General features: G+C 39.7%; 1 protein-coding gene across 5 annotated transcripts in view; it reads left to right on the top strand.

Moving 5' to 3' along the window:
• The window catches only part of RYR2 (ryanodine receptor 2), a 365,044-nt gene that overhangs the window by 87,860 nt on the left and 249,835 nt on the right, over positions 1–27,349 (top strand). For all 5 annotated transcript variants that reach the window (XM_063124341.1, XM_063124340.1, XM_063124339.1 and 2 more), the window contains exons 3-8: positions 2,890–2,994; positions 10,525–10,545; positions 15,858–15,872; positions 21,487–21,561; positions 23,147–23,225; positions 24,349–24,461. In XM_063124341.1, coding sequence (XP_062980411.1) covers positions 2,890–2,994; positions 10,525–10,545; positions 15,858–15,872; positions 21,487–21,561; positions 23,147–23,225; positions 24,349–24,461 — 408 coding nt within the window. The remainder of the gene's footprint in view (positions 1–2,889; positions 2,995–10,524; positions 10,546–15,857; positions 15,873–21,486; positions 21,562–23,146; positions 23,226–24,348; positions 24,462–27,349) is intronic.

Here is a 27,349-nt window from a genome sequence, read left to right as displayed (position 1 = left end):
ATGGATTTTCATATGGACTTGGAAAAAAAAATCAAATCCACAAACCAATGCAGAAACAGAGCAGAATGAACAGACCGTAGGAAAAATGAGAAACTGAGTGGAACCAAACTTGACACATCCATCCATCCTTTGACTGTGTAGGCACATTGACACCCTGTCACAGTCTTCCTCATTATGGTGAAATGTATTTCTATTTAAAGCATTGTGATTCCCCTCCCCTAAATGTGCATCTATACTAGGGGTACAGAACCTCAGATTTGGAGGACAAATCCAGCTCTCTGGGGTCCCAATCTGTCCCTCCAAGTCCGCACCCCCAGGCTCTACTCCCTTTTCCCTCAACCACTGATCATTTTGTGGTTTCTTGGCATTTGTGCAGCTTTCTCCCCATTCTAAAAGGTTGGAATGCCTCTCAAAGGTTTAGTTACTGGCAGAAGGAGTTTTAAGCTGGTGTTTTAGCCCCTCCTACCACTGGAACGTGCCCCCCCCCAGAGCTTCTCTGAAATGGAATTTGGCCCTCAGCCTGAAAGAGGTTCTGCATCCCTGGTCATTTACATTGGCATGTGCACATTTTGTGCTAAGTGTACTCTCTTTTGTCCTCTTTTTTTGGCAACTACTCTAATGATTACGTCTGCTTGAGACAATGGCCCTGTTCAGAAGATACCTTAAATCACCGTGGGTTAAGGCTTTTTTGTTAACAAAATAGCTCTAATTACTGCGGTTAAAGCCTTAACCACCATGGTTTAAGTTGTCTTCTGAACAGAGCCAATCAGAGTACCTTATTAATATTTTATTTGGGATATACACTGTTTTAGTCAATGATGGATTTCGATAACAGTGTTCCTTTATACAAAGAGTTCCATGTTGCTGTCAGTAGTGCAGAAAATGAATTCTAAGTTCTAGTTGTGATTTGAAATTGATAGCTGCATTTCCACATCTCTGGGTTTCTGAAACTGAATCTCTCGACTGTGAGTGGGTGGATAGAAATTCCTTTCCGTGTTCCAAACAGCAGGAAGAAAGCTGTCGGTTCTGTTTCTGAAGCTTTGCTAATCAAGACAAATAAAGCTTTCTTCTTTCATCAGGAATGTGTTAATAAGTCTGATTTCTCACTCCAGGGAAGTAGGCCACTCCTAATAGCAAAAGAATGTAATGTGTATAAACATACCTTCATTCTCAGTATTTTATCTGAAATTTACACATTTGTAATAACCATCTGCTGGATTTGCAGAGATTCAATGTGATAAAATAGGGCATGATAGGCTCCACTGAAACATATGGAGTATGAAGTTCTACAACAGAAGTGGTTGGTAAATTACGTATTGATTGTGTATTTAGAAATGTGTTTATTTTTATTTCATGCTCTTGTGAATATTAGGTTCTAGGGAATTAAATCCTGATCACAGGCTGTGCCAACTAAAGCCAACTTTTGAGCTTGAGCACCTTTATCAGGTAATGTAAGAGCTCTTCAAAAATAATTGGGTTGGTTTTCAGTTGATCTCTACATTATTGAGGGATTATATTATTGAAGTCTCATAGAGAGTTTAATTTTAACAGGACAGCATATAAATATATTGATTTTTTTTTTTTGCTGGCCCAGAATCTTAGGGGTTAGGGCAGATTAGAAATATAATGAATGTTGTACAGCAACCATTGCTTGGCCATCTAATTGGCCTTTAAGTGTTGCTTATTCAGTCACAGGAATATTTTATACACATGCCTGTACTGGGTAGGCAGATGGCTGCCCAGGCATATGTCCAAAATGGAGAAAAGGTACTGTTGGTGAGATACAAAGCATTGGGAAGAGCAAGGGGAGGGACAGGAACATGACACTTGGCCACATTCTGACATGGACTGTCCTTTGCATGGGGATGGGAAATTCTGCTAACCCCATTGAGAAAAAAGGAGGGTTGGTGTGGATCGTGTGTTGAAAAACTGCAGGTGACAAAACATGCTACAGATACTGCTGAGCTTCAAAAACAGGCCTCCGTGTGGGAAAACCCTCACTTGTAAGTAGGCAGGTATATTCATCTTCCCTTCGTTGCTATTTTACTCCCATATGATTTTATACTACAGGGCCCTTATTGCTGCCTTTGTTCTGCCTACGCTCACCTGAGTCAGCCACTTTGATCTCTTTTTCCTGTATCCATAATCTACACCTACTTAATGTGCCCCAAGTGTCCTTATTTACCCTGGGAAGTTCATTTTTTGTTTGTTTATTTGCTTCTGCACATGTAAAGTACTGCTTTAATAAAGTACCAAATTCTCTAAATTCTCATTATTTTATTGTTGGTTATTTTTACACACGTAGGCAGTGGTTCAGCTAGGGCTGGACCTCAAAGCCAAAACCCAAGATCCTGCAGTCCATAGAGCCCCCAAATGACTACTCAGACAGTGGCACATGGTGCGAGGGGGGGGGGGAAATAGGTCTGGAAACAGCTCCTTGCTGCTCACTTTATAAGGCTGATGCTCTTTGCTGCTCCCTTGAGTAGGCCATAGATATTTGCTTGATAGGATAATATCAACTTCATCTTTACCATAATTTGTTTAGTTTGTGTGAATTTTTCAGGTTCACTTTTTCCAGATTCAGTTTTCATGTTTTCTTTTTTCTCTTCGTTTCTTTAATTAACTCTCTGGATTTAACAATGATTAACTACAGCTGTGTTCCTAAAGATTTATAGCCCACTGTATTTAGAGGAGGTTAATTCTGAGTAAACACACACAGGATTGCACTGTAAGTAAGGAATGATGCATCAATATCTAAGGCTGTGATCCTTACATTGGAGTAAGTCCCACTGAAGTCAACGGGACATACTTCTGAGTAGATATGGACAGGATTGCACTGTCAGTGGAAATGCTTTACTCAATGCTTGCTTCATCGCCTTTTTCTATTAGAATGTTCCTCCGGATCTCTCCATCTGCACTTTTGTGCTGGAACAGTCCTTATCAGTGCGAGCTCTCCAGGAAATGCTGGCTAACACAGAGGAGAAAGCAGAAGGGGTGAGTAGCTTGCAGTTTAATATAGTATTGCCAACTCTTGATTTTGGACTTTATTTGCAGTATTTGGCCCCTTTATGAGAATCTCAAGCCTTTGGAGTATAGCTATTCTATAAATTCTCTGTTTTATTTAGGTTTTGATTGTCATAAAATGTCAAGGCTACAGTAATGTGAATCCTCCATGGCAAAAAGTCCAAACCAAAACTATTTAATCTGTTTCTTTAAATCCGTCATTATGAACTAGCAGAACAATTTATGAACAATTATTTTTCAAAGTACTTTCTGCACAACATTTGTAAATACAGGACACATGCCAGTCTTGGAAACCAGTTATGTAAACCAAATTTGAATGCTTGGTGTCTACTTTTAACCATGTATTGATGAATTGCACCTCTTTAACGTTAAAACTTTCTTCTCATTTTGTATTTTGTATAAGTTATGCTATTAATATGCTGTATATAGAGAAATATATACACAATATTTTTCTAAAAATGTCATCTCTTTTCTCAGATATTGCCTTGCTTTCATATATTTCATGAAGATGGTATTAAGCTATAGGTTTTCAGCACCAGTTGTTATATTTCATAATATTCCCTTCATATAGTGATAAAAGCATTCTGGTAGATTTCTGGTTTTGGTTTGTTGTTGTTGTTTAATCTGTTTAAAGAGAAACAACAAACTTCTGCAGCGTTCAGACTTGCCCTCATACAAGGACATCTGAGTAATTCATGTAGCTCAGCTTTTGCAGTGGCATTAACTTGTTTAGTAATAACTTTATTTAGAAGCCGTCAATAATTAAATAAGCACTTTGTAGTATTGTAGATGAAACTGGCTATAGGTGAAAACCAATTAGGAGATGCAAGGTAAGATTTAAAGATTTAGGAAGGAAACATGTTCTGAAGTAGGAATGTTCATTAAAAGAGGTAGAATTAGTCAATATGTACTTTACAGATATCTTAAAAATGAAGTTTGACTTGCTTCACATCACCAGTAAGGGAATGATTGGTTGGAATTGCACTTGTGAGTGGAGAAGGAAGCATGGGATAAAGACACAGGCGCCAGCGCTTGGGATATACTAGGGCTTCTTTATTTAAATAAGGGAACTTTACCCCTCCCTGGATCTGCATGTGAAATGCGGCACTCTATTAGGCCCTTTCTTCAAGCACCGAGCCTGCCAATAAGGGCGAGCCACTCCACTTAACACAGAGGTCGGGTAAACCCGCCCCCTTATTGAAGCTACACTTCAGTGTATGGGGGGACAGGCCTGCATCATCCTCACTCAGTGCTGTACAGCTCCAAGTAGATGAGACAAGAAGGTCCCCCAAAGCAAACCATATCCTGACACGAGAGCTGCACAGCCTCCAAGGAGCAGGACCTCCGGTATGCCAATCACCAGAGGGCGTGCCAGAGGGCTCACCATCAGTATTGTAATATTGTGCAAATTTGAACAAGGCTGAGTTTCGGCGGGGCAGGCCTTTATAGGCTCTGCCCCACCCACACCCCATGCTGCCTATGTGTCCTTGCACGTGCAGCATCTTTCATCCCCCCCCCAAAAGCTGCCCCCTGCCCCAAGCCATTCTGGCTAGGCAGGAAGTGGGCTTCCTTTAAAATGTTTCCTTAGACTTGATTCTGTGCATTTGAAAAAGATCCCTGCATTTATAGTGTGATGACTGATTACTAGAATGTACCTTATATAGAGCTGCCCTGAAATACATGTTGAAAGTGTCAGGTAATGTGTATAATGCCATTACCTATCCCCTTGCAGGAGTGGAGAGGTTAGATCATATGTGACAACTGCACAGGCTGCATATTAGCTTCCAGGTCTAGTTTAAAAAGCTGTTATTGCTTCTAAAACCCTCACAATCTGAGTCCACATCCTTTCCCTCAAGTGAGGAGTCTTGCTCACAGTCCAATTTTCAGGAAGAAATCAAGGTGGCTATATTTCAGGATTCTTTGCTTATTTTCAAAAGAACTGCAGTTTACTGCCTTGAACATAATGCTAAGGTGGAATGACTTGTTTAAAATAAAACATCAGAGTGTATAAAAGAATACAGAACTGGAGTTGAAAGATCTGGATGTTGTCTCATTAAGAACAGGCAAAAATAGTTATATGGAGACTAATTCTCTGGCTGCTCATCTTGACTTTTGTGAAGGATAAGGCTATCAGTGGCTACTAGTCATGGTAGCTGTGCATGGCCTCCAGTATCAGAGGCAGTTGCTGAGAAACGTGCAGGAAAAGGCCTCTGAATATAAGAAGAGCCATGTGGATCTCTCTAGATCAGCATTCTGTTCACACAGTAGCTAGCCAGCTGTTGATGGGAAACCTACAAGCAGGACATGAGTGCAACAGCACCTTCCCACTGATGTTCCCCAGCAACTAGTGTACATAGGCTTACTGCCCCTGATACTGGAAATACCATAGAAGCATCAGGACTATTAGCTATTGATTGCATTAGCCTTCTCCTCCAGGAATTTGTATAACCCCATTTTAGAGTCATCCAAATTGGTGGCCATCACTATGTCTTGTGGTTGCAAATTCCAGAGTTTGCCTATGTGCTGTACAAAGAAGTACTTCATTTTATCTGTCCTGAATCTCCCATCAATCAGCAACATGGGATGACCATGGGTTCTAGTATTGTGAGAGAGGGAGAAAAATGAAGATCTTAGTGGACAAGTTGATATGGGAGAAGACAGTCCCTTTAGAAACTCTGGCCACAGACCAGAGCTTAGAAATAAGCTTTTAATGCTGGAATAATATGATAGGTGCTGCTTAAAATGTCCACCCCCCCCAATAATACTAATGGGAAATCTTCTTGATCTGCCTTATAGAAGAATGTCATTGGGAGGTGGAAAGGTTTGGCTTTAACAGGTGTATGAGAGAAATTCATTGGGATGAGCTTTACTCACTATGAAGATACAGTTATGGGAAACTTCAGATGTTGAGTTTCATGTCTGCTAGCAGCTGTGAAAAGTGCAAGGTCCCTAGCAAAAAATAATAATAGTGGTAGCCACAAGTTCTTTTATGTTTTGTCTGGGGATGCCTTGAGGCACTTCAGCAAAGCGTTAGAGGGAATTACCCTCAACATTGATCCCAAATGGTCTGAGTTCCCAGGAAGCACCTTCACATCAGGAGCCTATCTTGCTATCACCTTCCGGGCCAAGTGTGGGGCATGAGCAGGAACAAGATGGAGGGCTTGCCAAATGTGGGCTATGCCTGCCTTGATTCTGCTTGCAGTCATTCAAAGAGGGAAGCTTGGATATTTGAACATCGTGTTTTGAGTGCTTCCCTCCACACCCAATTACAAGCTCCCGAAACTTGTTTTGGAGGATGAACCCGGCAAGCTTTGGTGACATCTTTAATTGTAAGGTCTACAAGTTCAGTTAAGACCAGTATATGTAAATTTAAAAGCTGTATCACAACAAAGAGTTTACAAGTCCTTCAGTAAACAATTTTCAGGAAAATCAACGCAGTGCAAAAAGGCTTAGATTCTGGTGCTTGGAGAAAGTGCAAACGTAGGGAGGTATTTTGGCAGTATAAAACAATCCTGTCCCTGGTTATTTGTGTCCTTATTTCTTTAGTTGTTTTGCCATAGGCCTGAGAAAAAATGATCCATCTCCCCCAATTCACTACACTATTTGCAAGTTGTGAATTGGAGTGGGGGAATTCTTCAGAATGTTCAGGTGGTTCACCATTGGTGGCTTGCTGATCTTTCGTTCTTTTGTGGGGCTGAGTTTAGGTTACAATTAAAGTTGTCAGTTATTTAGTTAGTTTTTTTACCACTGTGGGTGTCTTTACCTTGGGCAGTAGAACACCACAATGTCTTGAGCTGTCTCTGAACACAGTGGTCATAGCTCATCCTTCTGGACTGGTACTAACTGTTGTCAAAAATGGGATTTCCACAGTTATCTCAGAAGCAAGTGGGACTATTACCTCTTTATGGACTTGCCTGTTTTTTCTTTCCTTGTGTGTCATATGAACTGCCACAGGACATCAACAGTCTTATCTGTCTCTCTCCTCTTTCTTTAAATCAATATCTAGGAATCTAAATAGGTTCTGTTTAATGTCTTCTAACCAAAATGTAATCAGAAAAGATCTGTATGATGGGCTTGCTGTAAACACTGTCAGACTTAATTATATCAACCTGTTTTAGTATCATCCATAGTTTGTCCTGAAGTTTGTTTCTCTGTGATTTGTTCCAGAATCAGGTGCTTAGCATGGTGCTTGTAATCTATCTATCTATCTATCTATCTATCTTTCTTTCTTTCTTTCTTTCTTTCTTTCTTTCTTTCTTTCTTTCTTTCTTTATAGCTTTATTAAGACATTAAATCATTATTATATATAGCACCATCAATGTACATGGTGCTGTACATAGTAAAACAATAAAACAGCAACACCCTGCCACATAGGATGACATTATAATAAAATCATAATAAAACAATAAGAAAGGGAAGGGAATGCACCAAACAGGCGCAGGGAACAATAAAACTAACAGTGTAAAAGTAAGATAAAAATCAAGTTCTAAAAGCTTTAAAAAAAAGAAAAGTTTTCAGCTGAGCTTTAGGGCTCCATCTCACACTCCCCATGCCTGGTATGCAGTTTTGCAGCCCGATACCCACATGACGTCATCCACGTCCTGCACTAATTTTGGCTCTTGTCCTCCATGTTTCATTTCTTTTTGGAGCACAGAAAGTCTTCTTTTCCCTCCCTGTGAAATAAATGCTCTCCTCCCTCCTGTGTATTTCTGTGGTTGCGTTCTATTGACCATCCCGTTCTTTGTTGGGGGCGTGTGTATCTAAGGGCGGTTGCACTAACAAAAGAAGAGGGTGGGGCGATTCTTCACTCAACCGTGAAGGGGGAGGGAGAGAGGTCCCATTTAACTCTATGTTCTTACTCCTGAGTAGGCATGACCAGGGGTACATTTGCAACTTAAACGAAATGTGGAAAATGCGCCCTCCTTGCCCACAGCTCCCTCAGTTTTAAAGATAAAGAGATCAAAATTGGCACAGGTATAGCTCTTAAGTAGAGTTTTCAGCATGCCATCTTTGGATGAGATTGGTCCATCCCTTGATCTTTTAGGATTTTTAAAATTTCCCCCTCTTAAACCTTTTTCTGGTAGTCTGCAAGTGTGAAGGATCAGTCCTTTGATCATGCTAAGCTGTGCATTTCCAAGTTTATAAAATAGCGATCTGCTGGTTCCTTTACGCAAGAGTAAATCCCATTGATTTCAACTTCATTTACATCCAATTCATACTAAAATCCCATGCATGCTTACTTTTGAGCAAACCCTATTTTAGTAAGTCTGTCTCTGTTCAATGAAGTTTACTCAAAGGTAAGCATGCATTGGATTTTAGCAAACTTTTCAATGGGATTTACACAGCCCTGCAACCCTCTCCAGTTCACGCTCCAAAGCCTCCAGGCAGGGTGAGGAGAATGGGCATAGCCTAGGCAACAGGGAATAATAATTAAAAAAACAAAAACCAGAAAGTACGTAGGAGAGAGACAGTTTTTTCCGAAGTAAGTTCAGTAACAAGAGAAGCTACTTCCTAGGAAAAAGCAGTGCAAGACCAGGAGTGCCCCATGTCGATTACTAGGGAGGGCTACCACCAACCAATGAACTGTAGGGGGAGGTACAAAGGAGATCTGAGAGTGCATCTCAACGGAACAACAGCAGGAGAGGAGAGGTGTAAAGATGAATGAAATGTAAAAATGCAAAGGTGCTCAGGCTTTCGTACACTGTGGAAACAAAGGCAGATAATTCGAAGGGCAAACCAGGGCAAACACGTAGGTGTGATGGAGCTATCTGGAGAAAAATCTCACAAAGAATGTCAGATTCAGGAAGAAACTCTAATTTGTTAGTCTTTAAGGTATCACAAGACACTTTGTGGTTTTTGTCTGCTTTTGATTTCCTTCAACTCAGGATTCCTGTTTCTATTGTGCAGGGGTCTTTGGAAGTGGAGCAACAGTTGTAAGAAATGGTTTGTCAATTCAGACATCACACCAAATGTTGTAATTTACAAACCCACTTCAAACCATGACTTCTGATTCTATGAATCAGAACAGTTTATTAATTCAAACAGAATGCTTAAACCACAGTTAAGCTTCCTTAATCATGGCTTGGTGCAATGTCTGAATTCAGCCAGTGAGATACAGGCACAATAGCACCTTGAATGCTCCACTGTATATGCATGCACACATGTGAGCTCAGCTAGGGAAATGCAGTGAACAACCATGACTTCTGGCAATATCAGTGTGTGCGTGCTTTCTTCCTCCTTTCTGAGAGTGTGTACATGCAGCAATCTCTGTTCTCAGCTATGTTTTGAAAGTTGGAAAAACAGCAGGGTGTGATATTGCTGAAAGTCTCATGGTGTGCCAAGAGAGAGTAAAAGCTTTCATACAACATACAACATTCAAAGAGCTCTGTTGAGTTTCTGCATCCGTCTTGACTTAGTAACTCTTTAAGTAATAAAAAACCTGGAGGTATTTTGTATAAAACATAAACATTTTTGGGAGCTGAGTTTATAAATCATTCCCGTATAATTATATTTTTATTAAAAAATATTTTAAAACATAAAACATACTTTTAGACTTGTTTTCCTCTTTCCTCCCCATTTCTTTTCTTTTTTGTATCATGTCTATTAAACTGTGAGCCTGTGGGCAGGGGCTATCTTACCTTTCAATATATGTATATTGTCTAGACATTTTTTAGTGCTTTATAATTTTTATAATAATGGAACCGAATGGTTTCCAAAGGGCTCTGGGGAGTTTTCCGGCTGATCAAAACCCTGGTTGATCTGTGGAATGCAGAAATGACCCGGGCAATTGACATGATTGCTCCTGAGCGCCCTCTCCTGAGTAGAGCTTGTACGGCTCCATGTTATACCCAGAGCTGAGAGCAATGGAACAAAATGGGAGATGGCTTGATGGCAGACTTACAAACTCCTAGTGGATGCAGTCAAACACTGGTAAGTGCCTATAGAAAGGTATATTCAGTGGCAGTGAGGGCAGCAAAAAACCAGTACCTTGCTGCCATTATCAAATCATCAATCTGCTGCCCAGCGGTTTGTGCAAAATGCAACGGCCAGATTGATATAAGGAACCAGAAGGTTTGAACATTTAAGACCCACTTCGGCCTGCTTGCATTGGTAGCCTTTTCAATGGTGGCCCCACAACTGTGGAACTGGAAGAATCTTCCCGACGAGGCTTGCCTGGCGCCAACATTATTATCTTTTCGGTGCCAGGTCAAGACTTTTCTCCCAGGCATTTAACAGCATATGTTGAGTATTTTAACTGACCCCTGGATAGTTGGCAGTTTGTTTTTATGCTTTTTATTGTTTAAATTTTGTATATTAGTTTTTAAATGTTTGATGTTTTTAATCTTTGTAAACTGCCCAGAGAGCTTTGGCTATGGGGTGGTATATAAATAATAATAATAATAATAATAATAATGACGACTTTATATCAAAATGTGAATGCTAAATTACAAAATATCACATTCAGTAACGAACTCATTTGTTTTGTTTTTCTTTCTACAGCTAGTTGATGTGGAAAAATGGGTATGTGCTTCTGACTCTCTTGATCCAAAATAACTGTTGATTATCACAGAGTCAAAATTATCTGTTTTGTAAAATTCTGTATGTATCACAACGCTAATTTGCAAAGCTCAAAACAATTGTTTTAAAATGATTTTATTATTATTCTAGCTACTACTCTTTGATTCCTGAAATAGTTAGTCATTCTCTTAAAAGAATAATACAAATATATTATTCCTGAAGTTATCATTCATCATGCTGTAGTACAAAGCCATATAAAAAGAATACTGCCATGCAGTTTTGAGCCTTGCAATATCATCCTGTAAATACACATCCTTTAAACCTGTCATTGTTTCTTTGTACATACTTTAACTGAACAACGCATGTGAATACCATAATCCTTCCTGTATGTTTATAACTGATGTATTGCTTTATTCACCAAACACTGTAATTGTTAAGCTATTCTAGGTAATAAAATGTTCCCAGAGAATGTACAGAAGCAAATCAGTACACAGAGTTTGCCAAATACAGGTTTAATCTGTGCAGTATGCAGATTTAATTTTGGGTTAAATACAGTATTGTGCTAGCAGACATCACTAGCACAATGGGACATTCTCCATCGCTCCTTCCTCTATAGCCTCCAGCAGTGCCTGGAGATCTGCTCCGGGGGTGTGTGTGTCCCAGACTTTGAGGATGTGTGAGGGGCTGGGGGTGGGCAAAGAAGGCAAATCACCACCCTCCTGGTTCCACTGACAGAACAGCTTCTATCAGCGGCATGGCACAGTTGGAATCAACCCTCTGAACTGAATATGTGTATTAAAATATAATGAATTCCTGTAAATTATTGGGATTGGAAATCTTTGAAAATATGTTTTCCATTTGTCTGTGTGCATGTATGATTGTCAATATCAAGTTGTGTGTTTAGAAAGCCAGGCATGCAAGTAACATATTATCTGTGTAAAGAACATGTTGAGCATGTGCAATTTTTATTGTCTGTACATTCAGGAGTTACCACTCAATTCTCTCTGTATTTTTTTAAAAACACACACTAGAGGAATCCACTTTGGAAAACACCATGTCTGCATGTCTACTTGATTCTAATTTTTATTTGCTAACTGTGTGGATTGTTGATTGTTCTTGCTTCAAATTACTTCAGTTGCCTACGTTATAGTGACTTACAATTAATTCCATGTGTTTTTATGAATTCCTTTCCACAGGAATTTGAGACACAACTACATGACATTTTCCATAGATATTTTAGCATTTTAGTAGTGGCTATACTACCCTTGGTGAAAATGCCCCCAAATATGTGTAACCATTCCAAGATATTGATTACCAAAATAAGGGTGCTATTATAGTCTAGCCCAGAGAGCCTACTTCCTACAGAGTGTAAAGGCACAATTCTATGCATGTTTAGACAGAAAAAGAACATCTACAACTCCCAGCATTCCCAGCCAGAAGTTGTAGGACTTTTTTCTGTCTAAACATTTACAGGATTGTGCCCTAAATTAGGTGGTAGACGCATAAGAGTATTACTCTTATACTCTATGGAGTTTCATTCCATTTGGAAACTCATGCTTCTTAATGGTATTAATTCCTCTTTGCAGTATTCCTATTTCCAGGATTATTGTGTTTTGCGAATATTATGTACATTAATTCAGTTCATATTAAGTGAAGACAATTGTGGGAATTGTTTTGAAAATATATTTATAAATGCTTGAGATTAGCAAAGGCAGTTCTAATAACTCTCTGGTGACTAATAGACATTTTTTCCACATGGCTGTTAATAAACATATCAAGTTAATGGAAAAGAAATTCTCTTAATTGTTTTCAGGGAGAGAGAGGCTCTCAGTCTATGCAGGCATGTTAGATCTAACTAGTTGAGCTTATTATTTTGTCTTGTAATAAGAAATCTTTTTATGTGATTTTGTTTGTTTGTTTGTTACTTGATCTCAGTGTTTACCAATCAGCAAGAATTCCATTTTTACTCAAGGACTTACGGGTCTGTCATATGTACAGTCGACCACTGCATGAGAATACATGTTAAATAAGTATGTGCTCTGATAGAGTGGGGTTTTATCTGTAACACAAAATAAACTTCTAAAGGAAATATTACTTAAATTTTGTAAAAGTATAAAAACCCCGCACATGGTTAACATTGCCAAAATATTAGTTAAAAAAATAATTCTAGGGCTCAACACAGCCAAAGTTGACAGGTTTCAAAAGAGTGCCTATGTTCTATACTTCCATTGTGGTGGTGTGGGTTAGCATTATTGGGTGCTGGTGAAGCCTCTGTTACAAAGTTCCATCATGAACAGGTCTTTATCAATGTCTTGTGCTAGTCTAATTTTCCAGGGAAGCAAGAACAGGAATAGGAGAGCAGTACAGAGAGCTGTGAGTGGTGCTGAGACTGGAAGCCTGACAAGCTTACTGCATATGTATGTTGCTCCAACAAACAACAGATCCTGACTAAGCCTTAAGTAGGGGTTTGGCTTCCTTTAGGTTGGTTAGCCTTGTATCCACACTGACCAACGCCTTTTCTCTTAAAGGGTTATCATCTGTTTTAGCAGCCTCAGGTTGCAACAATGTGGGTGTGTCTGTGGCATGTTTGTGTCTTCAAGGCTGGAGTTCTCAGAGTCTGAGGATGGCAATGTGACCTCCTCTTTATGCATGGGGTCAGGTCTGTGGGATTTGCCTGGAGAACTGGGTCCTGAGAAGGTGGAAACCTTGTGATGCCTTTCTGTAACTGAGTCCTCTTCCTGAACTGTTGTCTTCATCTGAGGATGAGGGGCTGGTATCCTTTGGGGATGAGTATTCAGGGCCCTGGTCCATGACACCCTATTAATTTTAATAGTTTTAGGTTGAACCATTAGGCATTACTCTGCAGTGCTTATTGATTTTCCTTCTTTTTTTCTTAAGCTAGTAACTTGTGATATTAGAGTCTTTGTTTTTTGAGTATGATTTGTTTGAAGTGAAATTATAAATGACCACGGAAAAGGAAAACAGCATATTGTGCAAACATTGCTTCTCATCTGCTTTTGCTTTTTAAATTTATTTATTTTTGGCATGCTTTTAAAACACTTGAAATGTAAGCTTTTTAACATATGCATACATTCTTACATAAGTGATTATATATCTGGTACGAAACAAGAGATCATCTCCTGCTAAGATTTAGACATGCAATCGCTTTTCCTTCTGCAAGGGGCGGAAACATATTAAGAGAGTCAGTCCCCAGAGGATAATGAATCCAGATGGTTTCCAAAGGACTCTAGGAGGTTTTCTGTCTGTTATGGCTAGCTGCCCTGGTAAAGCCCTGATCAGAATGTGAAATTCAGGAATGGCCTGGGTGGCTGACATGATTGCTCCTGAGCTCTCTTCCTCCAATTAGTATTGCTCATATGGCTCCATGGCAAGCCCCGGAGCTTAGAGTAAAGAACAAGGTTTGGGATGGCTTGAGTGTAGATGGCAGAAAATTCCCAACAGATGCAATCAAATACTGGTGCATGCTAATTAGGGATGTAGGATCATAATGCATCAAAATGACACCAGATTTCTATGAATCCGTGCCGTGAAATCTGCAGAAAACTGGCTTTTCAAAGTTGTGTGGATTCCACAGACTTGCAAATCTTTTTTAACTTCCTGTAATTGTATGCAAATTCGGTCATACAGAACTATAGACGTTGTAATGTATACGCCATTTAAACACACACACACACACACACACACATACACACACACACAATGTTTTACACAACATTGATCTCTCTTCAGTCTATGCAGTGTAGCAATCTTTGCTTTATGTGCTCTGCTCATTGATTTTACGCTGACCCCCCCAAAAGTGCACAAAATATTATGAGCCAGTGAAGGTTCCATAAATTCTGGTAGATTTTTTGACATACTTTTGTGGAGAGAGAAAAAATTCTGCGACTGTCAATGAGATGATGGCAGAGCAGACAATGCCTGAGATTCCGCAAAACACAAACAGAGCAGATTATACAAGATTATTACATCCCTAGTGTTCATGCTCAAGCTTATTTAGGGGAGGTGAAGGCATCAAAGAAATATCACTTCTTGTCTTGCATTGCATCCAGTGGAGCATTTTAGGCCTGTTTGGGGTTTATTTTATGCTGGTTTTGCGGAGATTGCAGAACCATCTGACTCTCACTGTGACAGTTTCACAAGGCAAGTTCTCCTGTCCTCCAACCTGAGGACACTGGCAAGATCTTGGTATCTGCCCTGGTTAGGGGCAGGGCATGAGTCAGTATTGGATGTTCTGGCTGTAGGACCCAGATGAGAGAGCTCCATCTGTTGGATTATACACCTGTGGAGAGGATCTAGGAAAGTCACTGGTAAGAACAGAATAAGAGCTGTGCTGGATCAGACCAAAAGCCGTATCTAGTCCAGCATTCTGCTCACAGATGTCTGTGAGAATCCCACAAGTTGGACATGAAAGCAGTAGCACCCTTCCACTAATGTTTCCCAGTAAGCCCAAATTTACCTGAATCATATTATTGGCATAAGACTTTTTGGTTGAGGAAAATAATAATCACTATGATGGGGTATATTAGTATCTCAGGCCAATAAATTCCATGGATATTATACTAGCATCACAGGTTGGTATATCATTTACAGCCACACGTTGATATATCATTTGCCAGGCTGGTAATAATGGGAAACAATTTAGTGAGTCATAGGATTTCATGGGCACTTACAAAAGAAAATGGATTAGACTTCGCTGTCTTAAGTGTTCACCAGTGTATAGCAGCTATTAGCATTGATGAATATTAACAAATGTTTTGAAATAAAATAATTTATTCACTTGTTACACTATTATGATAGAGACAACTTAGAAATCTTTCTCAAGTTCTGACATAGTGATATTTAAAATCTAGATGAAAAATAGCTTTTACAAGAGTCATAAAATTCCACTGGAGAGTTGCATGTATTCTTTGATGTAATTTTTCAGAAGTGTTATGCATGAGTTCTTAGTAATTCTTGTTTAATTCTCTTTACTTTGTATCTGCATATTTATAACCTATTCAAACCAATTAGCATTGTTTTCTGGATCATTGCATTTTAATTCCTTTACTTTCCATGATATTAATCACCACGTATATGTAATTTAATGTATTTGTTAACGCAGAAGAAACTCCTGTACAGATACATTTGAAAAAATGCTTAATATTTCTTTCTGGAATTCAATATAATATAATTGTAATAAATGCTGCTTTCCTATTTTATTTTAGAATAAGAAAAACAAACAACATTTGTAAAAGTACAGATTGGCAATAATATTTAATGTTTTCCTCTTTTTCCTTTTCCTCATGGCACTACAGAAATTTATGATGAAGGTAAGCTTTAAAACTATTATTTAATTCAGGTATTTTCAGCAAAGAAGAATTCGTTGTGCATCGAAGTTATTAAAAAATAGCACATAAAACTATACTGTGGCAAATTTGGCAAATCTTGCATATTTGTCTCTGCTACCTATTTAGGAAATTAAATAATTTGATGCCTCTAAGAGAATTCTGGATTAAAATATAGGATTCCAAAATCCCATGTGATACAACTTAGTCTCTTCATACAAAAGTAATTAAACTTGTTTTATCTTTGAGGCATCCCAGATCAGGGGCAGAAGTGCCAAGCAATGAGCAATTGATGACTGGATTATTATTATTATTATTCGTGGTCTCTTTGCATCACACATTATGGGCTCTGCACCTGCGTGGAGCCTCAATTCGGGCATCTTCTAAAGCTGAGAACAGTTTCGGCTGGAACTTCACCCACCCACCATCTACTGTGCATGTCCGGCTAGAGTTCCTGCCTCTCCCTTAGTTCTCTTTTGACTGCCGTCATAGGTTTCTCATAGGGATCTTTGCTCCATTTTTCTGAGCAATTTTCTTTCTCTCTCCAGCTGAGAATTTCATAGAATCATAGAATAGCAGAGTTGGAAGGGGCCTACAAGGCCATTGAATCCAACCCCCTGCTCAATGCAGGAATCCACCCTAAAGCATCCCTGATGGATGGTAGTCCAGCTGCCTCTTGAAGGCCTCTAGTGTGGGAGAGCCCACAACCTCCCTAGGTAACTGATTCCATTGTCGTACTGCTCTAACAGTCATGAAGTTTTTCCTGATGTCCAGCCGGAATCTGGCTTCCTTTAACTTGAGCCCGTTATTCCGTGTCCTGCACTCTGGGAGGATCGAGAAGAGATCCTGGCCCTCCTCTGTGTGACAACCTTTTAAGTATTTGAAAAGTGCTAACATGTCTCCCCTCAATCGTCTCTTCTCCAGGCTAAACATGCCCAGTTCTTTCAGTCTCTCTTCATACGGCTTTGTTTCCAGACCCCTGATCATCCTGGTTGCCCTCCTCTGAACAAGCTCCAGCTTGTGTGCGTCCTTCTTGAATTGTTCAGAGAATTGAACTTCTCTGAACTTCTTCATCTTTAGTTCCTTCTTCTGTTACCTACAACCCCCCCACACACGTTTCATCCTCTTTATTCATTTTCTTCTCTATCCTCACTCTAGCAGGACCCTTGATTGCTGAAGTAGTGCCACATGGCACTGAGGGGCCCATTTCACAAGTGTGGTAAATATGGGTCATAAACTACTTCTGACTGACAGACACTCGCTCTGCCTCCTTTGCCCTTGTAAAGCGCATATGGTCATGTGCTACCACTGCCAAAATTTCTCCAAACAAACGTGAAAACAAAAACAAAAACGTGCCAACAGGCTTAAGTCAATTCTGTGGCAAAAAGCCTTACAAGCATTTGACAAACTGACCCCCTCAGGATGGCCACAGCTCTGAGGGTGTTCACAAAATGTATTGCTGTAGTCTGTGGACACCTTCGGATGCTTAGAGTCAAGATTTACCTCTGTCTCAATGAATGGCTGTTAGTGTTGTGTACTGTAGCTGCTCCAGCTTCCTCTGGGAGATGAATGAGACAAAGTGCTAGGCAATTGACAAAGCTTTATTACAAGCAATAAACACTTCTGTAACACAAACTAGGCACCTTCTGTGAAACTCCCTCTTAAGCAAAAACTATTCAAACTAAGCAAGACAATTGTCCGTTCAAAGAAAAGGCTTTTCAAAAGTTCATAACTTCAAGGTGGTTGATGTGTGGATAATTTCTCATGCAATCTGTCCGCCTGTCTCTTTGCCGCTAACCTCGCTGAACATTTTAGTTTCTAGCGATTCATAGCATCAAGTAAGCTCTTTGAATGCTCACCCCCGGAAATTGATTCCTTGTCTCCTGAAAGCATAGAATTTGGCCTTGAAGAGATAGACTCTGGAGGGGGCAGATTACCAGCTGGAGTCTCTCCCATGTGAACCTCCTTCTCCACTGGCTCTAACTGCCTTGGAGCGCTGTTTTTACAACATCATGACAATTTATATAAGAAGTGCAGTGTAGTCAGTTTAGTTTATTAAATTATACTTTGTTTAATGTTTTCACTTAGCTGTATAGGCATTTTACTGTGTTTAACCAAATATATTTATTATATTTATTAAAATGTCCCCCCCAAAAATCAACCCTTGAAAGATTGCACTTCTAGCTGTCAAGTTTGTCCAGTTTTAGGGGCAGTCTCATGCATATAAAGTATTGAGGTTACCTTGACCAATATGAAATTTAAATAAGTTCAATACCAACATAATTAAAATCCATTTGTTATGTGAGTAGCTGCTTCTGGAAATGACTTCCACAACCAAATGAGGTCAAAGTTCTGCTTCTACCCTATTTAGAGTAGCATGGCAAATACTAGATTTGTTCCAAATTTTGTTTCTACTCCGAAGTGGATTTTTACTATACAGCTCACCTTACCTTTATTCGGAAGGTTAGTTGTACAACTATAATTTAACTGAGAGCGTCAGAACATGGGAAAATTGCATTTGCTTACAGTAGCTTCTCTGCCAGTGCATTTGTCCTTCATTACTTCCACTTTTGAAAGAGGAAGCAAACAACTTGCACATGGCCCATTCAGTGGGCCATTTTGATCGTGCTGCTTCTCCTGCACACAGCAGGAGATAGTGGCAAATTCTGTCTTTAAAAATAAGTTGGACTTACTGGAGTATTTTTTTGTGGCGCGAAGAAGGCTAGAAGGGTCGGGGGGCAGACGACGTCATAAGAGGGACCTGTGAAAATCCGTGAGTGCCCACTAATGAGCATGCAATTAAATGCTCATCTAATGGGGCTCTGGGTGTTGGGGAGGAGTTTTGATTAAGGGGTCTTCTTCTGAGGATCTCAGTGGACATGAAGCCTAGGGAGGGGAGGGAATTGAAGGCAGGATAGACAAGGGAAGAATAAGTGATTATTTCAGCTACACATTAGGCTTAGTTAAAGCAGGGTATGGGGATTATGAGGTAGTATCAAAGCCTTCATGAAAAGTATATGTTTTGAGGACGGATTTGAAAGAGGTAAGAAAAGTGGCATTTTAGAGGCATTCTGGGATGCAGATACTGAGTACCTTTGAGAGTCACTCCTGTAAATTGTGTTCAAGTGCAAATGTAGTCAATGCAAGATAGAAAGTGGAAGATAGACCTTTAAAAAGCAAATGTATATTCTAGCAGTTTCACGTTTACTTGTGAGACGAACAACATTAAAATAAATTAAGCTTCACACTGGATTTGCCAATGCTTCAAGATAAATATTCAAGATAAGTATATTTGCAAAACCATCAAGTTAAATATTTATATTTTATATGCAGGGCTCTAAGGACAGGAGAAATACAGTAATTTATTATGGATGTATTTAACCTTTTTTAAAATCTATAAAACAAAACTTTGTTGCTGGGAAAGTAAATCAAATATTTTATATTGAATATGTTAATCAAATTTGACATCTTAAATATGCTTCTAGCTACATATTTTTCTTGCCATTTCCCAGCAGATCAATAGTTTTAAAATCTGGAGCATTTCTCATCATGTTGGCATAAATAGCAGCGATGATTATCAATGAGTTCAGTCTTTTGAACAGAGGCTATAAAATATCCCCTTATTAATGAAATGTATGCAGGCAGCTCATTTAGATAATATATTCAAGGCCTCCCTTGCCCTCATTCTGCTTACATGAACTAATAGCTTGAAAGGAAATGCCCAAGATATGTTACAGGTGTCAGCCCATTCGTATTGAACATATAATCAGTAGTGAAAGACTGTATATGCATATTAGATTTTGCACTGGACATCATTTAGGGTTGAATTCTATTTACTACAAAATATTATAAGTTGGAATCAGGCTTGTGCTCAGTGGAGTTCTGCTTGTGATGGAGGAAGGAGGGAAGGGAGACTTTTTCTTTGCCAATTTCTCCTTGCCATCGCACACTCATGTGCCTCCTAAAAAGTTTCTTTGGAGCAGTATGGGAAATAAGCCTCCGATGGATCACAGTTTCTCTGCGAACAGAAAGAGCTCTTTTGTTTGTTCAGGATCAAGTCTGGATCCAATGCCATGTTGACAGCAAAAATAGGTTTATCCACTTTTTTGCGGGGTGGGTGGGTTGTCCTTATGCTTATTGCTTTAAATTCTTAGCCTTTGTGTTGACTCTTACTTCAGTTGAAAAGACTACATGAAAATGCTTTGGGGTTTGTGAGTGTATGTTCATGTTTGGCACATCCCATAAGTAAGCCGTGGATTCTGGAATTAAGTTGGAGATTGCTAAGCAAATTTCAGGACTAGTCCTTGATAGGCCATTTTATTGAGAGAGAATATTGCCTTTGCTGTTGCATTATGGATATTATAAAATATTGTTCAAAAGTGACTCCTCAAAACAAGAAAAAAAATACCTGAGCCTTCCTAAATGTGGCCAACAACAGGGGGCTTGTGCCTTAGTTTTTACCCCAAGTACAGACGTGAGGAAAACTGAAGAACTTTATGAAAAATAGAGCTTTCCCGCAAGGTGAATCCAAAGGATTGCTTGGCCATTCACATTGCACCCACGATGGGCATCATGGATCGGCATGGTTGGGCAGCTGACAAGGGCCCACCCCACAGCCCAGCAGAGGGGTCTCTGATGAGACCCCTGGATGTGCTTCTCTTCATCGCTGCAAATCTCTTTCTCTCACCCAGACAATGGTGGTTGTGTGATGGTAGAACAATAGATGTCAATGTGTACTTACCCATTGGCTCGCTACCTGGCAAGCAAGTAGGTAGTAGCAATGATGAGGAAGAGCAGGAGTATGGGTCATGGAAGATGAGCTACTTTAGAGAAGTTCATCTCATACTGGAAGTCATAGTATATAGAGTATATAGAGTATCTCAGCAGAAAGATTGCCTTATAATTAGCAGGGAGAGGGGGACATTCGTGGTAGAGATCACTTTTGCCTTACAGTTAGGCCTGCTCTTTCTTTATCTTATTTTCTGGCATTTGGACTTGCATCTGAATGTTTGTTGTTTATTCGTTCAGTCGTTTCCGGCTCTTCATGACTTCATGGACCAGCCCACGCCAGAGCTTTCTGTCGGCTGTCGCCACCCCCAGCTCCCCCAAGGTCAAGTCTGTCACCTCCAGAATATCATCCATCCATCTTGCCCTTGGTCGGCCCCTCTTCCTTTTGCCTTCCACTTTCCCTAGCATCAGCCTCTTCTCCAGGGTATCCTGTCTTCTCATTATGTGGCCAAAGTACTTCAGTTATTCAGCATCTGAATAAGCTAATCCATTATTGCCATTATTAAGTTAGCTGAGACAACACTGGCAAATAGTTACCTGCGTTGGGAAAATGATTCATATTTTGTAGTACCTTGAAGCTAAATCTAGGAAACCCCCTATTGGGAGCTTTATAAATTCAACTTATTTTACAAGTCAGTATTTTAAGATATATATATATATATATATATATATATATATATATATATATATATACACGACTTCAGTTTTGACTCCTCACGAGAAGGTTGTGGACTGATCCAATTTTTTTTAAAAAAATATATAAAAACAATTCTATGTAAAATTTCTAATAAGTTCCTCTTAATTCACACAGACAGCTCAAGGTGGTGGTCATCGAACACTCCTCTATGGACATGCAATATTACTCCGGCATTCTTACAGTGGCATGGTATGTATGAATTTATATAGGGTGGTGGTAGTGTTGCTGTTTTTTTCTTTTGGTCTATCAAGACTAGAAGGCTACAACCCACGCTGGTGATCCATCTGCCTGTGGGAAACCCAGAAATGGGGCAAAAGCATCCTTCCACTTGTGTTCCCCAGCATGCTCCCTTTGATACTGGAGGTAGTACACCTACCTTACTGAAACTTTCATGCAGGTGGCACATTGGATAGCTGCTGTGAGGTGTTTTTCACTACTACACAGCCTGTTGATTACAGATTCATTTAGAGTTCGTCAATGTTTCGTTCAATTCATTTGATAGCATATAAAAAGCAGGTTACCAACTTTTTGTGTGTCCATATTACATTGAATAGATTGCCTCCAAAGTGCATACTTATTAGTTTGAATACCATCACTGTATGTCTAGTCTCTACTCAGTTCTAAAGATTTGGGGTGGGATAGATGAGATCTCCATTTGTAATTTCTTGAGCAATATCCAACACTGCCCATGAACCAGTAGGACCCACTGCCAGCACAACAGGAAGCTAGCATTTCCTATAGAAAAAAAGAAACGAGTCACAATGCTCATTTCCAGAATGGAACAGATCAACAGAACATGCAGAACAAAGCTATGCTGACCTGTCCTCTTCTGGAAATAAGACTTTCAGTGAATTTCCAGGGACATGTCTACACCAGGCGATATCCCGGAGATCGTCCCGGGATTGTCCCTATGCATCCATATGACGCACAGGGGATCCTGGGAGCAGGGAAGGAGGATCCCTCCATTTCCCCAGGATATTGCCATACACTTTTTTCGCATCTCTTCCTGCGATCCTGGGACGATCCTGAGGACTGCAGGTGGTGTGGCTGCTCATCCCGGATTCTTCCCAATTCTCTACGAGTAGCAGGGTCATCAGAGGGAAGAAGCCAGGCACTAAGCACATTCAGACTGTCTGCAGCATGGTTAGCAGCTCTAACCATGGCTTAAAGTGTTGTGTGCAACAGCATGGCTTGTGGTTAGTGCTAACCCCAGAGAACCACTGAAAAACCCTAACCCTAAATTTAATTTTAAAAAAAAAATATTATTTTTTTTAAAAAAAAATGGTGGGTGTGACATCCTGCTTCCTCCCTGGATGCTGCACGCCATGTGTGAACCCAGGGGAGGATCTCGCAATCAGCATATTGCGAGATTCTCCCCCTTCCCTCTCCTGGTGTAGATATGCCCCAGGTTTGCTCTAGGAAGTGCTAACTTCCTGTTAGGCTCACAGGCTGCATTGGATACTTCCCTTTGCTTGGTCTCCATACTTTCCAACTTTAGACAACCCAAGTTCCAGTTCCCTTATTATGAGCTCTCTCTCTTTTTCTGTAATGTGGGAAAATGAGGTTAAGAAAGATGGGTATTTTATCAAACAATACTAAGCTTGGTCATTTGCGTTTTACATTATTTAACAAGCTGGTACTATTAAAAAAAAGGGGGTTACACCTTTTCTTTAAAATTGTTATGTCGTTCAGTGATAGTGAATCGGTATGTTCAGATTGAAAACTGGGAAGTAGAAACCTAGAACATTTCTTTCCTACTTTCTTCCATTTTTAGTATCTGTGTTGCCTCTCCACCTCACGAACATCAATGGACAAACTGGCATTTGATGTGGGTTTGCAGGAAAATACCACAGGTGAATATATTTATTTATTTATTTATTTATTGCATTTCCATATCACCCAATAGCCGAAGCTCTCTGGGCGGTTCACAAAAATTAAAACCATTCAAAGTATAAAACAGCAGTACAAAACCATGATATAAAATAGGGCACTTTGTGAAAAAGTGCGTATTGGTTTTTATGGCAACAAGTTGTGATAGTTTGCCTTAAAGAAACTAGCCCTACTATACTACTAATTAAATAGTAGTTAAAGAGTTTAGAATATTTTACATTTCATTTTTGCTTTACAAACCTTGTTCTTTTTCTGTTAGAAAAAATGAATGTGAACATGCACTCAATACAGGTTATTTATTAATTGGAATCCCTGTTATATCTGAAAATTGAGACAATTTTTGATTTTCTTTAGTACAGTGATAGCACACTGACCTGCTTTATATGTATTCAAATAGCATTCTCCTCACATTTCTAGAATGAATTCATCCCAAAAATTTCAGTGCAACAGAAACTATTTTAAGGAGAACCTAAATGCATAACACAAATTATGATCAGCTTGTAATAATGCATATTTTTAAGATTACATCTGTTTTGCATAATAGGAGAAAGTGTGTCTATCACATCTTGATTTGAATAGCAACATTCCTAGCACTATTAATCTAACACCCTTATTTAACATCCACAGTATGGCAGTTCTATTTTCTTTTGCTTTTGCTCACGAGAAATGGGTAAGCATGAATCTATGTAGAGATCACACTTGCACTATCTTTATACTACCAAGTGTAAAACCGAGTCTGCCAAATCTTAAGCATTTTTATAAAGCCAACCCAATATTCTAGATCAGAGGGGGGTGGGAATTATGTGGTTGGTTAATGTAACAGATGAAAATGAGTCGAGACAGAGCAATTGAGTCTTTGGCATGAACTGCCAGCAACTTATCCATTCACTCTTTTGGAGAGTTATTAAAATGAAATAATACTTATTATTACAAAGCAATGTAAGTGCTTTTTCATTTTACGTCCAAGTATGTTAAAACCAAAATTAACTGCATCAAAACCCTTATGTAGATGTAAAATCAGAACCAATACATTTCAAGGTGTTTTCATTGTTATATCAATATTTCCCACACTCTCTGGTAATGTAGGTGAGGCCTGCTGGTGGACTATACACCCTGCTTCCAAACAGCGTTCAGAAGGAGAAAAAGTACGTGTTGGGGATGATCTAATCCTTGTCAGTGTCTCTTCAGAAAGATACTTGGTAAGTTATGAAGAATATCTAGAGTATAATTACATTGTACTTAATAAAGTTTAAGATTTTATTTATTTATTTATTTATTTATTACATTTCTATACCGCCCAATAGCCGAAGATAGAAATTAGGCCAGAAAAAAATAGTTATTAACATGACATTGGATTATTATTTTTTAACATTTTAGCCATAATCTGTACAGTCTATATTGCCACTGAAATGCATTACCTGTAAAGGAGACACCCCATAAAGATTACTTTAAAATAATATTATAGCATTAAAGAGACTGAAGTGAGGATAGTATTTAGCAAAGGGCAATCCAACTGAAGCCATTTCTGATTTTTCCCTAAATGTCTGTATGTAGCTAGCTATAGTCTTTCCAGTGAAAATTTTAATTTTGCTATGATAACTGAATGCTTGCATTCACATAAGTCCTGTCCAGAATACACCTTAAGCCCTGCTGGTTAAGGCTTTTGGTTAAGCAGCAGGTTTAAAGTGTCTTATATGATGCATTTTGCTAAACCCTTCTCACTCGCTAAGCACATTCAGACTGTCTGCAGCATGGTTAGCAGCTCTAACCATGGCTTAAAGTGTTGTGTGCAACAGCATGGCTTGTGGTTAGTGCTAACCCCAGAGAACCACTGTTTCGCTAACCACAGAGCCTAAAGACGGTGTTGGAAGGGGACAGACAGGGAGCTCCGGGCTCCACACTGAAAATAAATGAATACATTTTAAAGAAATGGGTGTGGGAGGAGAGGAACGGAGCAGCCAGGAGTCAGCCGCCACTGCCGGGACAAGCACTGGGGAAGGGGGAGGAATGGGGCAGCCGGCTCTTCTCCCTCTGAGCTTGCTCTGGCTGCCCTGTTCCTCCCCCATTTTTTATTTTTTTATTTGTAGATGCGAACCTTCGCATTTAAAGATTAAAAATAAAAAATGGGGGGGATAGGACCAGGGCAGCCAGAGCAAGCTCAGAGGGAGAAGAGCTGGCTGCCCTGTTCCTCCCCTCTCCTCGGTTCTGGCAGCGGCTACTCCAAATTGGCGCTCCTTCCCATGCAGATGCTGGGAAGGAGTGCCAATTCAGGAGCCCAGGGCCTTGGGGTGCAGACTCGAGGCCGTCAAGACGGGGGCAAGGCCCTTCTCTGTTTTCCCCATACCATCTGAGGGACAGTCGGTGATCATGACGGATAGGGACTGTTCAATGGTGGCACCAAAACAATGAAACATCTTGCCAAAGAAGATTGCCTAGCGCCTTTGCTGTTCACCTTTTGGTGAGCATGTAAGACTTTCTTTTTGCAGCAGGTTTTTAATGCATGATTTTATTATTCTGTTTTTGACTGTTACTATTCTCTGTGATGATTATAATTTTAAAATACTGTTGATGTTTTCGTTATTGTTTTGTTTGCTACCCTGAGTAAAACGTATTTAGAAGAATGGGTTATGCACATTGAAAATGAATAAATAAGAACAGCTGCAGTTCTTCCAATTGGTGTAGTTTTACCTTTGGTAGTCTATATGCGATGATATGGTAGATGTGCATCTCTGGATATTGGTAATCTGCTCTTTTGACCTAGATTATTATTTTCCTTTGTGACAATTACATGTTTTAGCTTTTACATTTTGAGCCACTGCACATACTGTAATCAGCATGGATCAGTTCCCGTGCACTCAGTGTAATTGCTTAAAAAGCTGCAAACATGAAGACAAACAAATGAACAAACAAAGAGACATACTCCCAAAGTATACTGGTTTCTCCGTGTGGCACCAGAATTTACATTACAAGTTCATTGTGAGGAGGAATAGTTGAAACTCTGCATGGACTTAGTAAAAATGGTGGCAAAGACACTGGAAGAATTGATCCTAAAAAAAGAATTTGCACATGGGTTATCAGAAAGATGTCTTCAGTTTATACAGCTTGACAGAGGGAGGGAGAGAGAGAGAGACAGAGACAGAGAGAGAGAGACAGAGAGGCAAACAAAATCAAGGAGGAATATCTACCCTGTCAACAGTCAGTACACCATGGGAGAACCAACCATTTCCATTGCATTCCCCATGTCCCTCATCACAACACAATGCACTTTGGGAACTAAGAGAATTGACAGCACCAAGAAACCAAATGAAGAAAATGACGCCATCTGCCTGCTGCACTTCAACAGTTTGGCTATCACTTCTCTGGATCTCTTCTATCCTTCCCATTAGGATCACCAGAGATATTCTGTCCCTTGTACAATAGGAGACAACCTCATTAGTAGAGGTGTGCAAAGGGGATCTTCTCCACCTCGAAATTTGATGCAGAGCTCCGTAGAAGTTTTTTCTGCCTTGATTTCCAGAGCAGGTCCCTTTCTCTCACTCATTGAATTACCTGTTGAAGAACCATTCCATTTTTGGGTAACCGGTATTAACAAAAATGCTTACAGCTCCCTCAGTTTTAAAGATAAACACATGAAAAATGGCACCATGACAGCTTTTAAAGAGGGCTTTAGACATGCCAACTGTAGAGCAGTGATTTATGTAAACTGCCCAGAGTTTACAGAAATCACTTCGGCTATGGGGTGGTATATAAATGTAACAAATAAATAAATAAATAAATAAATTATAGGGAATTTGAGTGATTTATAGGGAATTTTTAAAAGTCTGAACTCAAATGTCCTCTCTCAGGCACTTCTCGTGGGGGAGAGGGAAACGAAACAGCGGGAATGTGCTTAGTGCAATAATATTTAAGTAAATATATTAATAAATGCCACAACAGCAGCACACAGCTTGCCTAACCTCAGAGAGGGCAGGAGGCTTGCAGGACGAGGAGGAGGCACCCCTCTCCCACTGTCAGTCGGGCACATTGGAGGGAGTCGAGTCAAGGCAACAACAACAGCTTCCCCATAGGAGACTACATGGGAGGAGGA

Source organism: Elgaria multicarinata, chromosome 4, assembly GCF_023053635.1.
Source record: "Elgaria multicarinata webbii isolate HBS135686 ecotype San Diego chromosome 4, rElgMul1.1.pri, whole genome shotgun sequence".
In the NCBI taxonomy this organism is placed as follows: domain Eukaryota; kingdom Metazoa; phylum Chordata; class Lepidosauria; order Squamata; family Anguidae; genus Elgaria; species Elgaria multicarinata.
The sequence above is the reverse complement of the archived record's forward strand: the minus strand, read 5'-3'. Positions and strand labels throughout refer to the sequence as shown.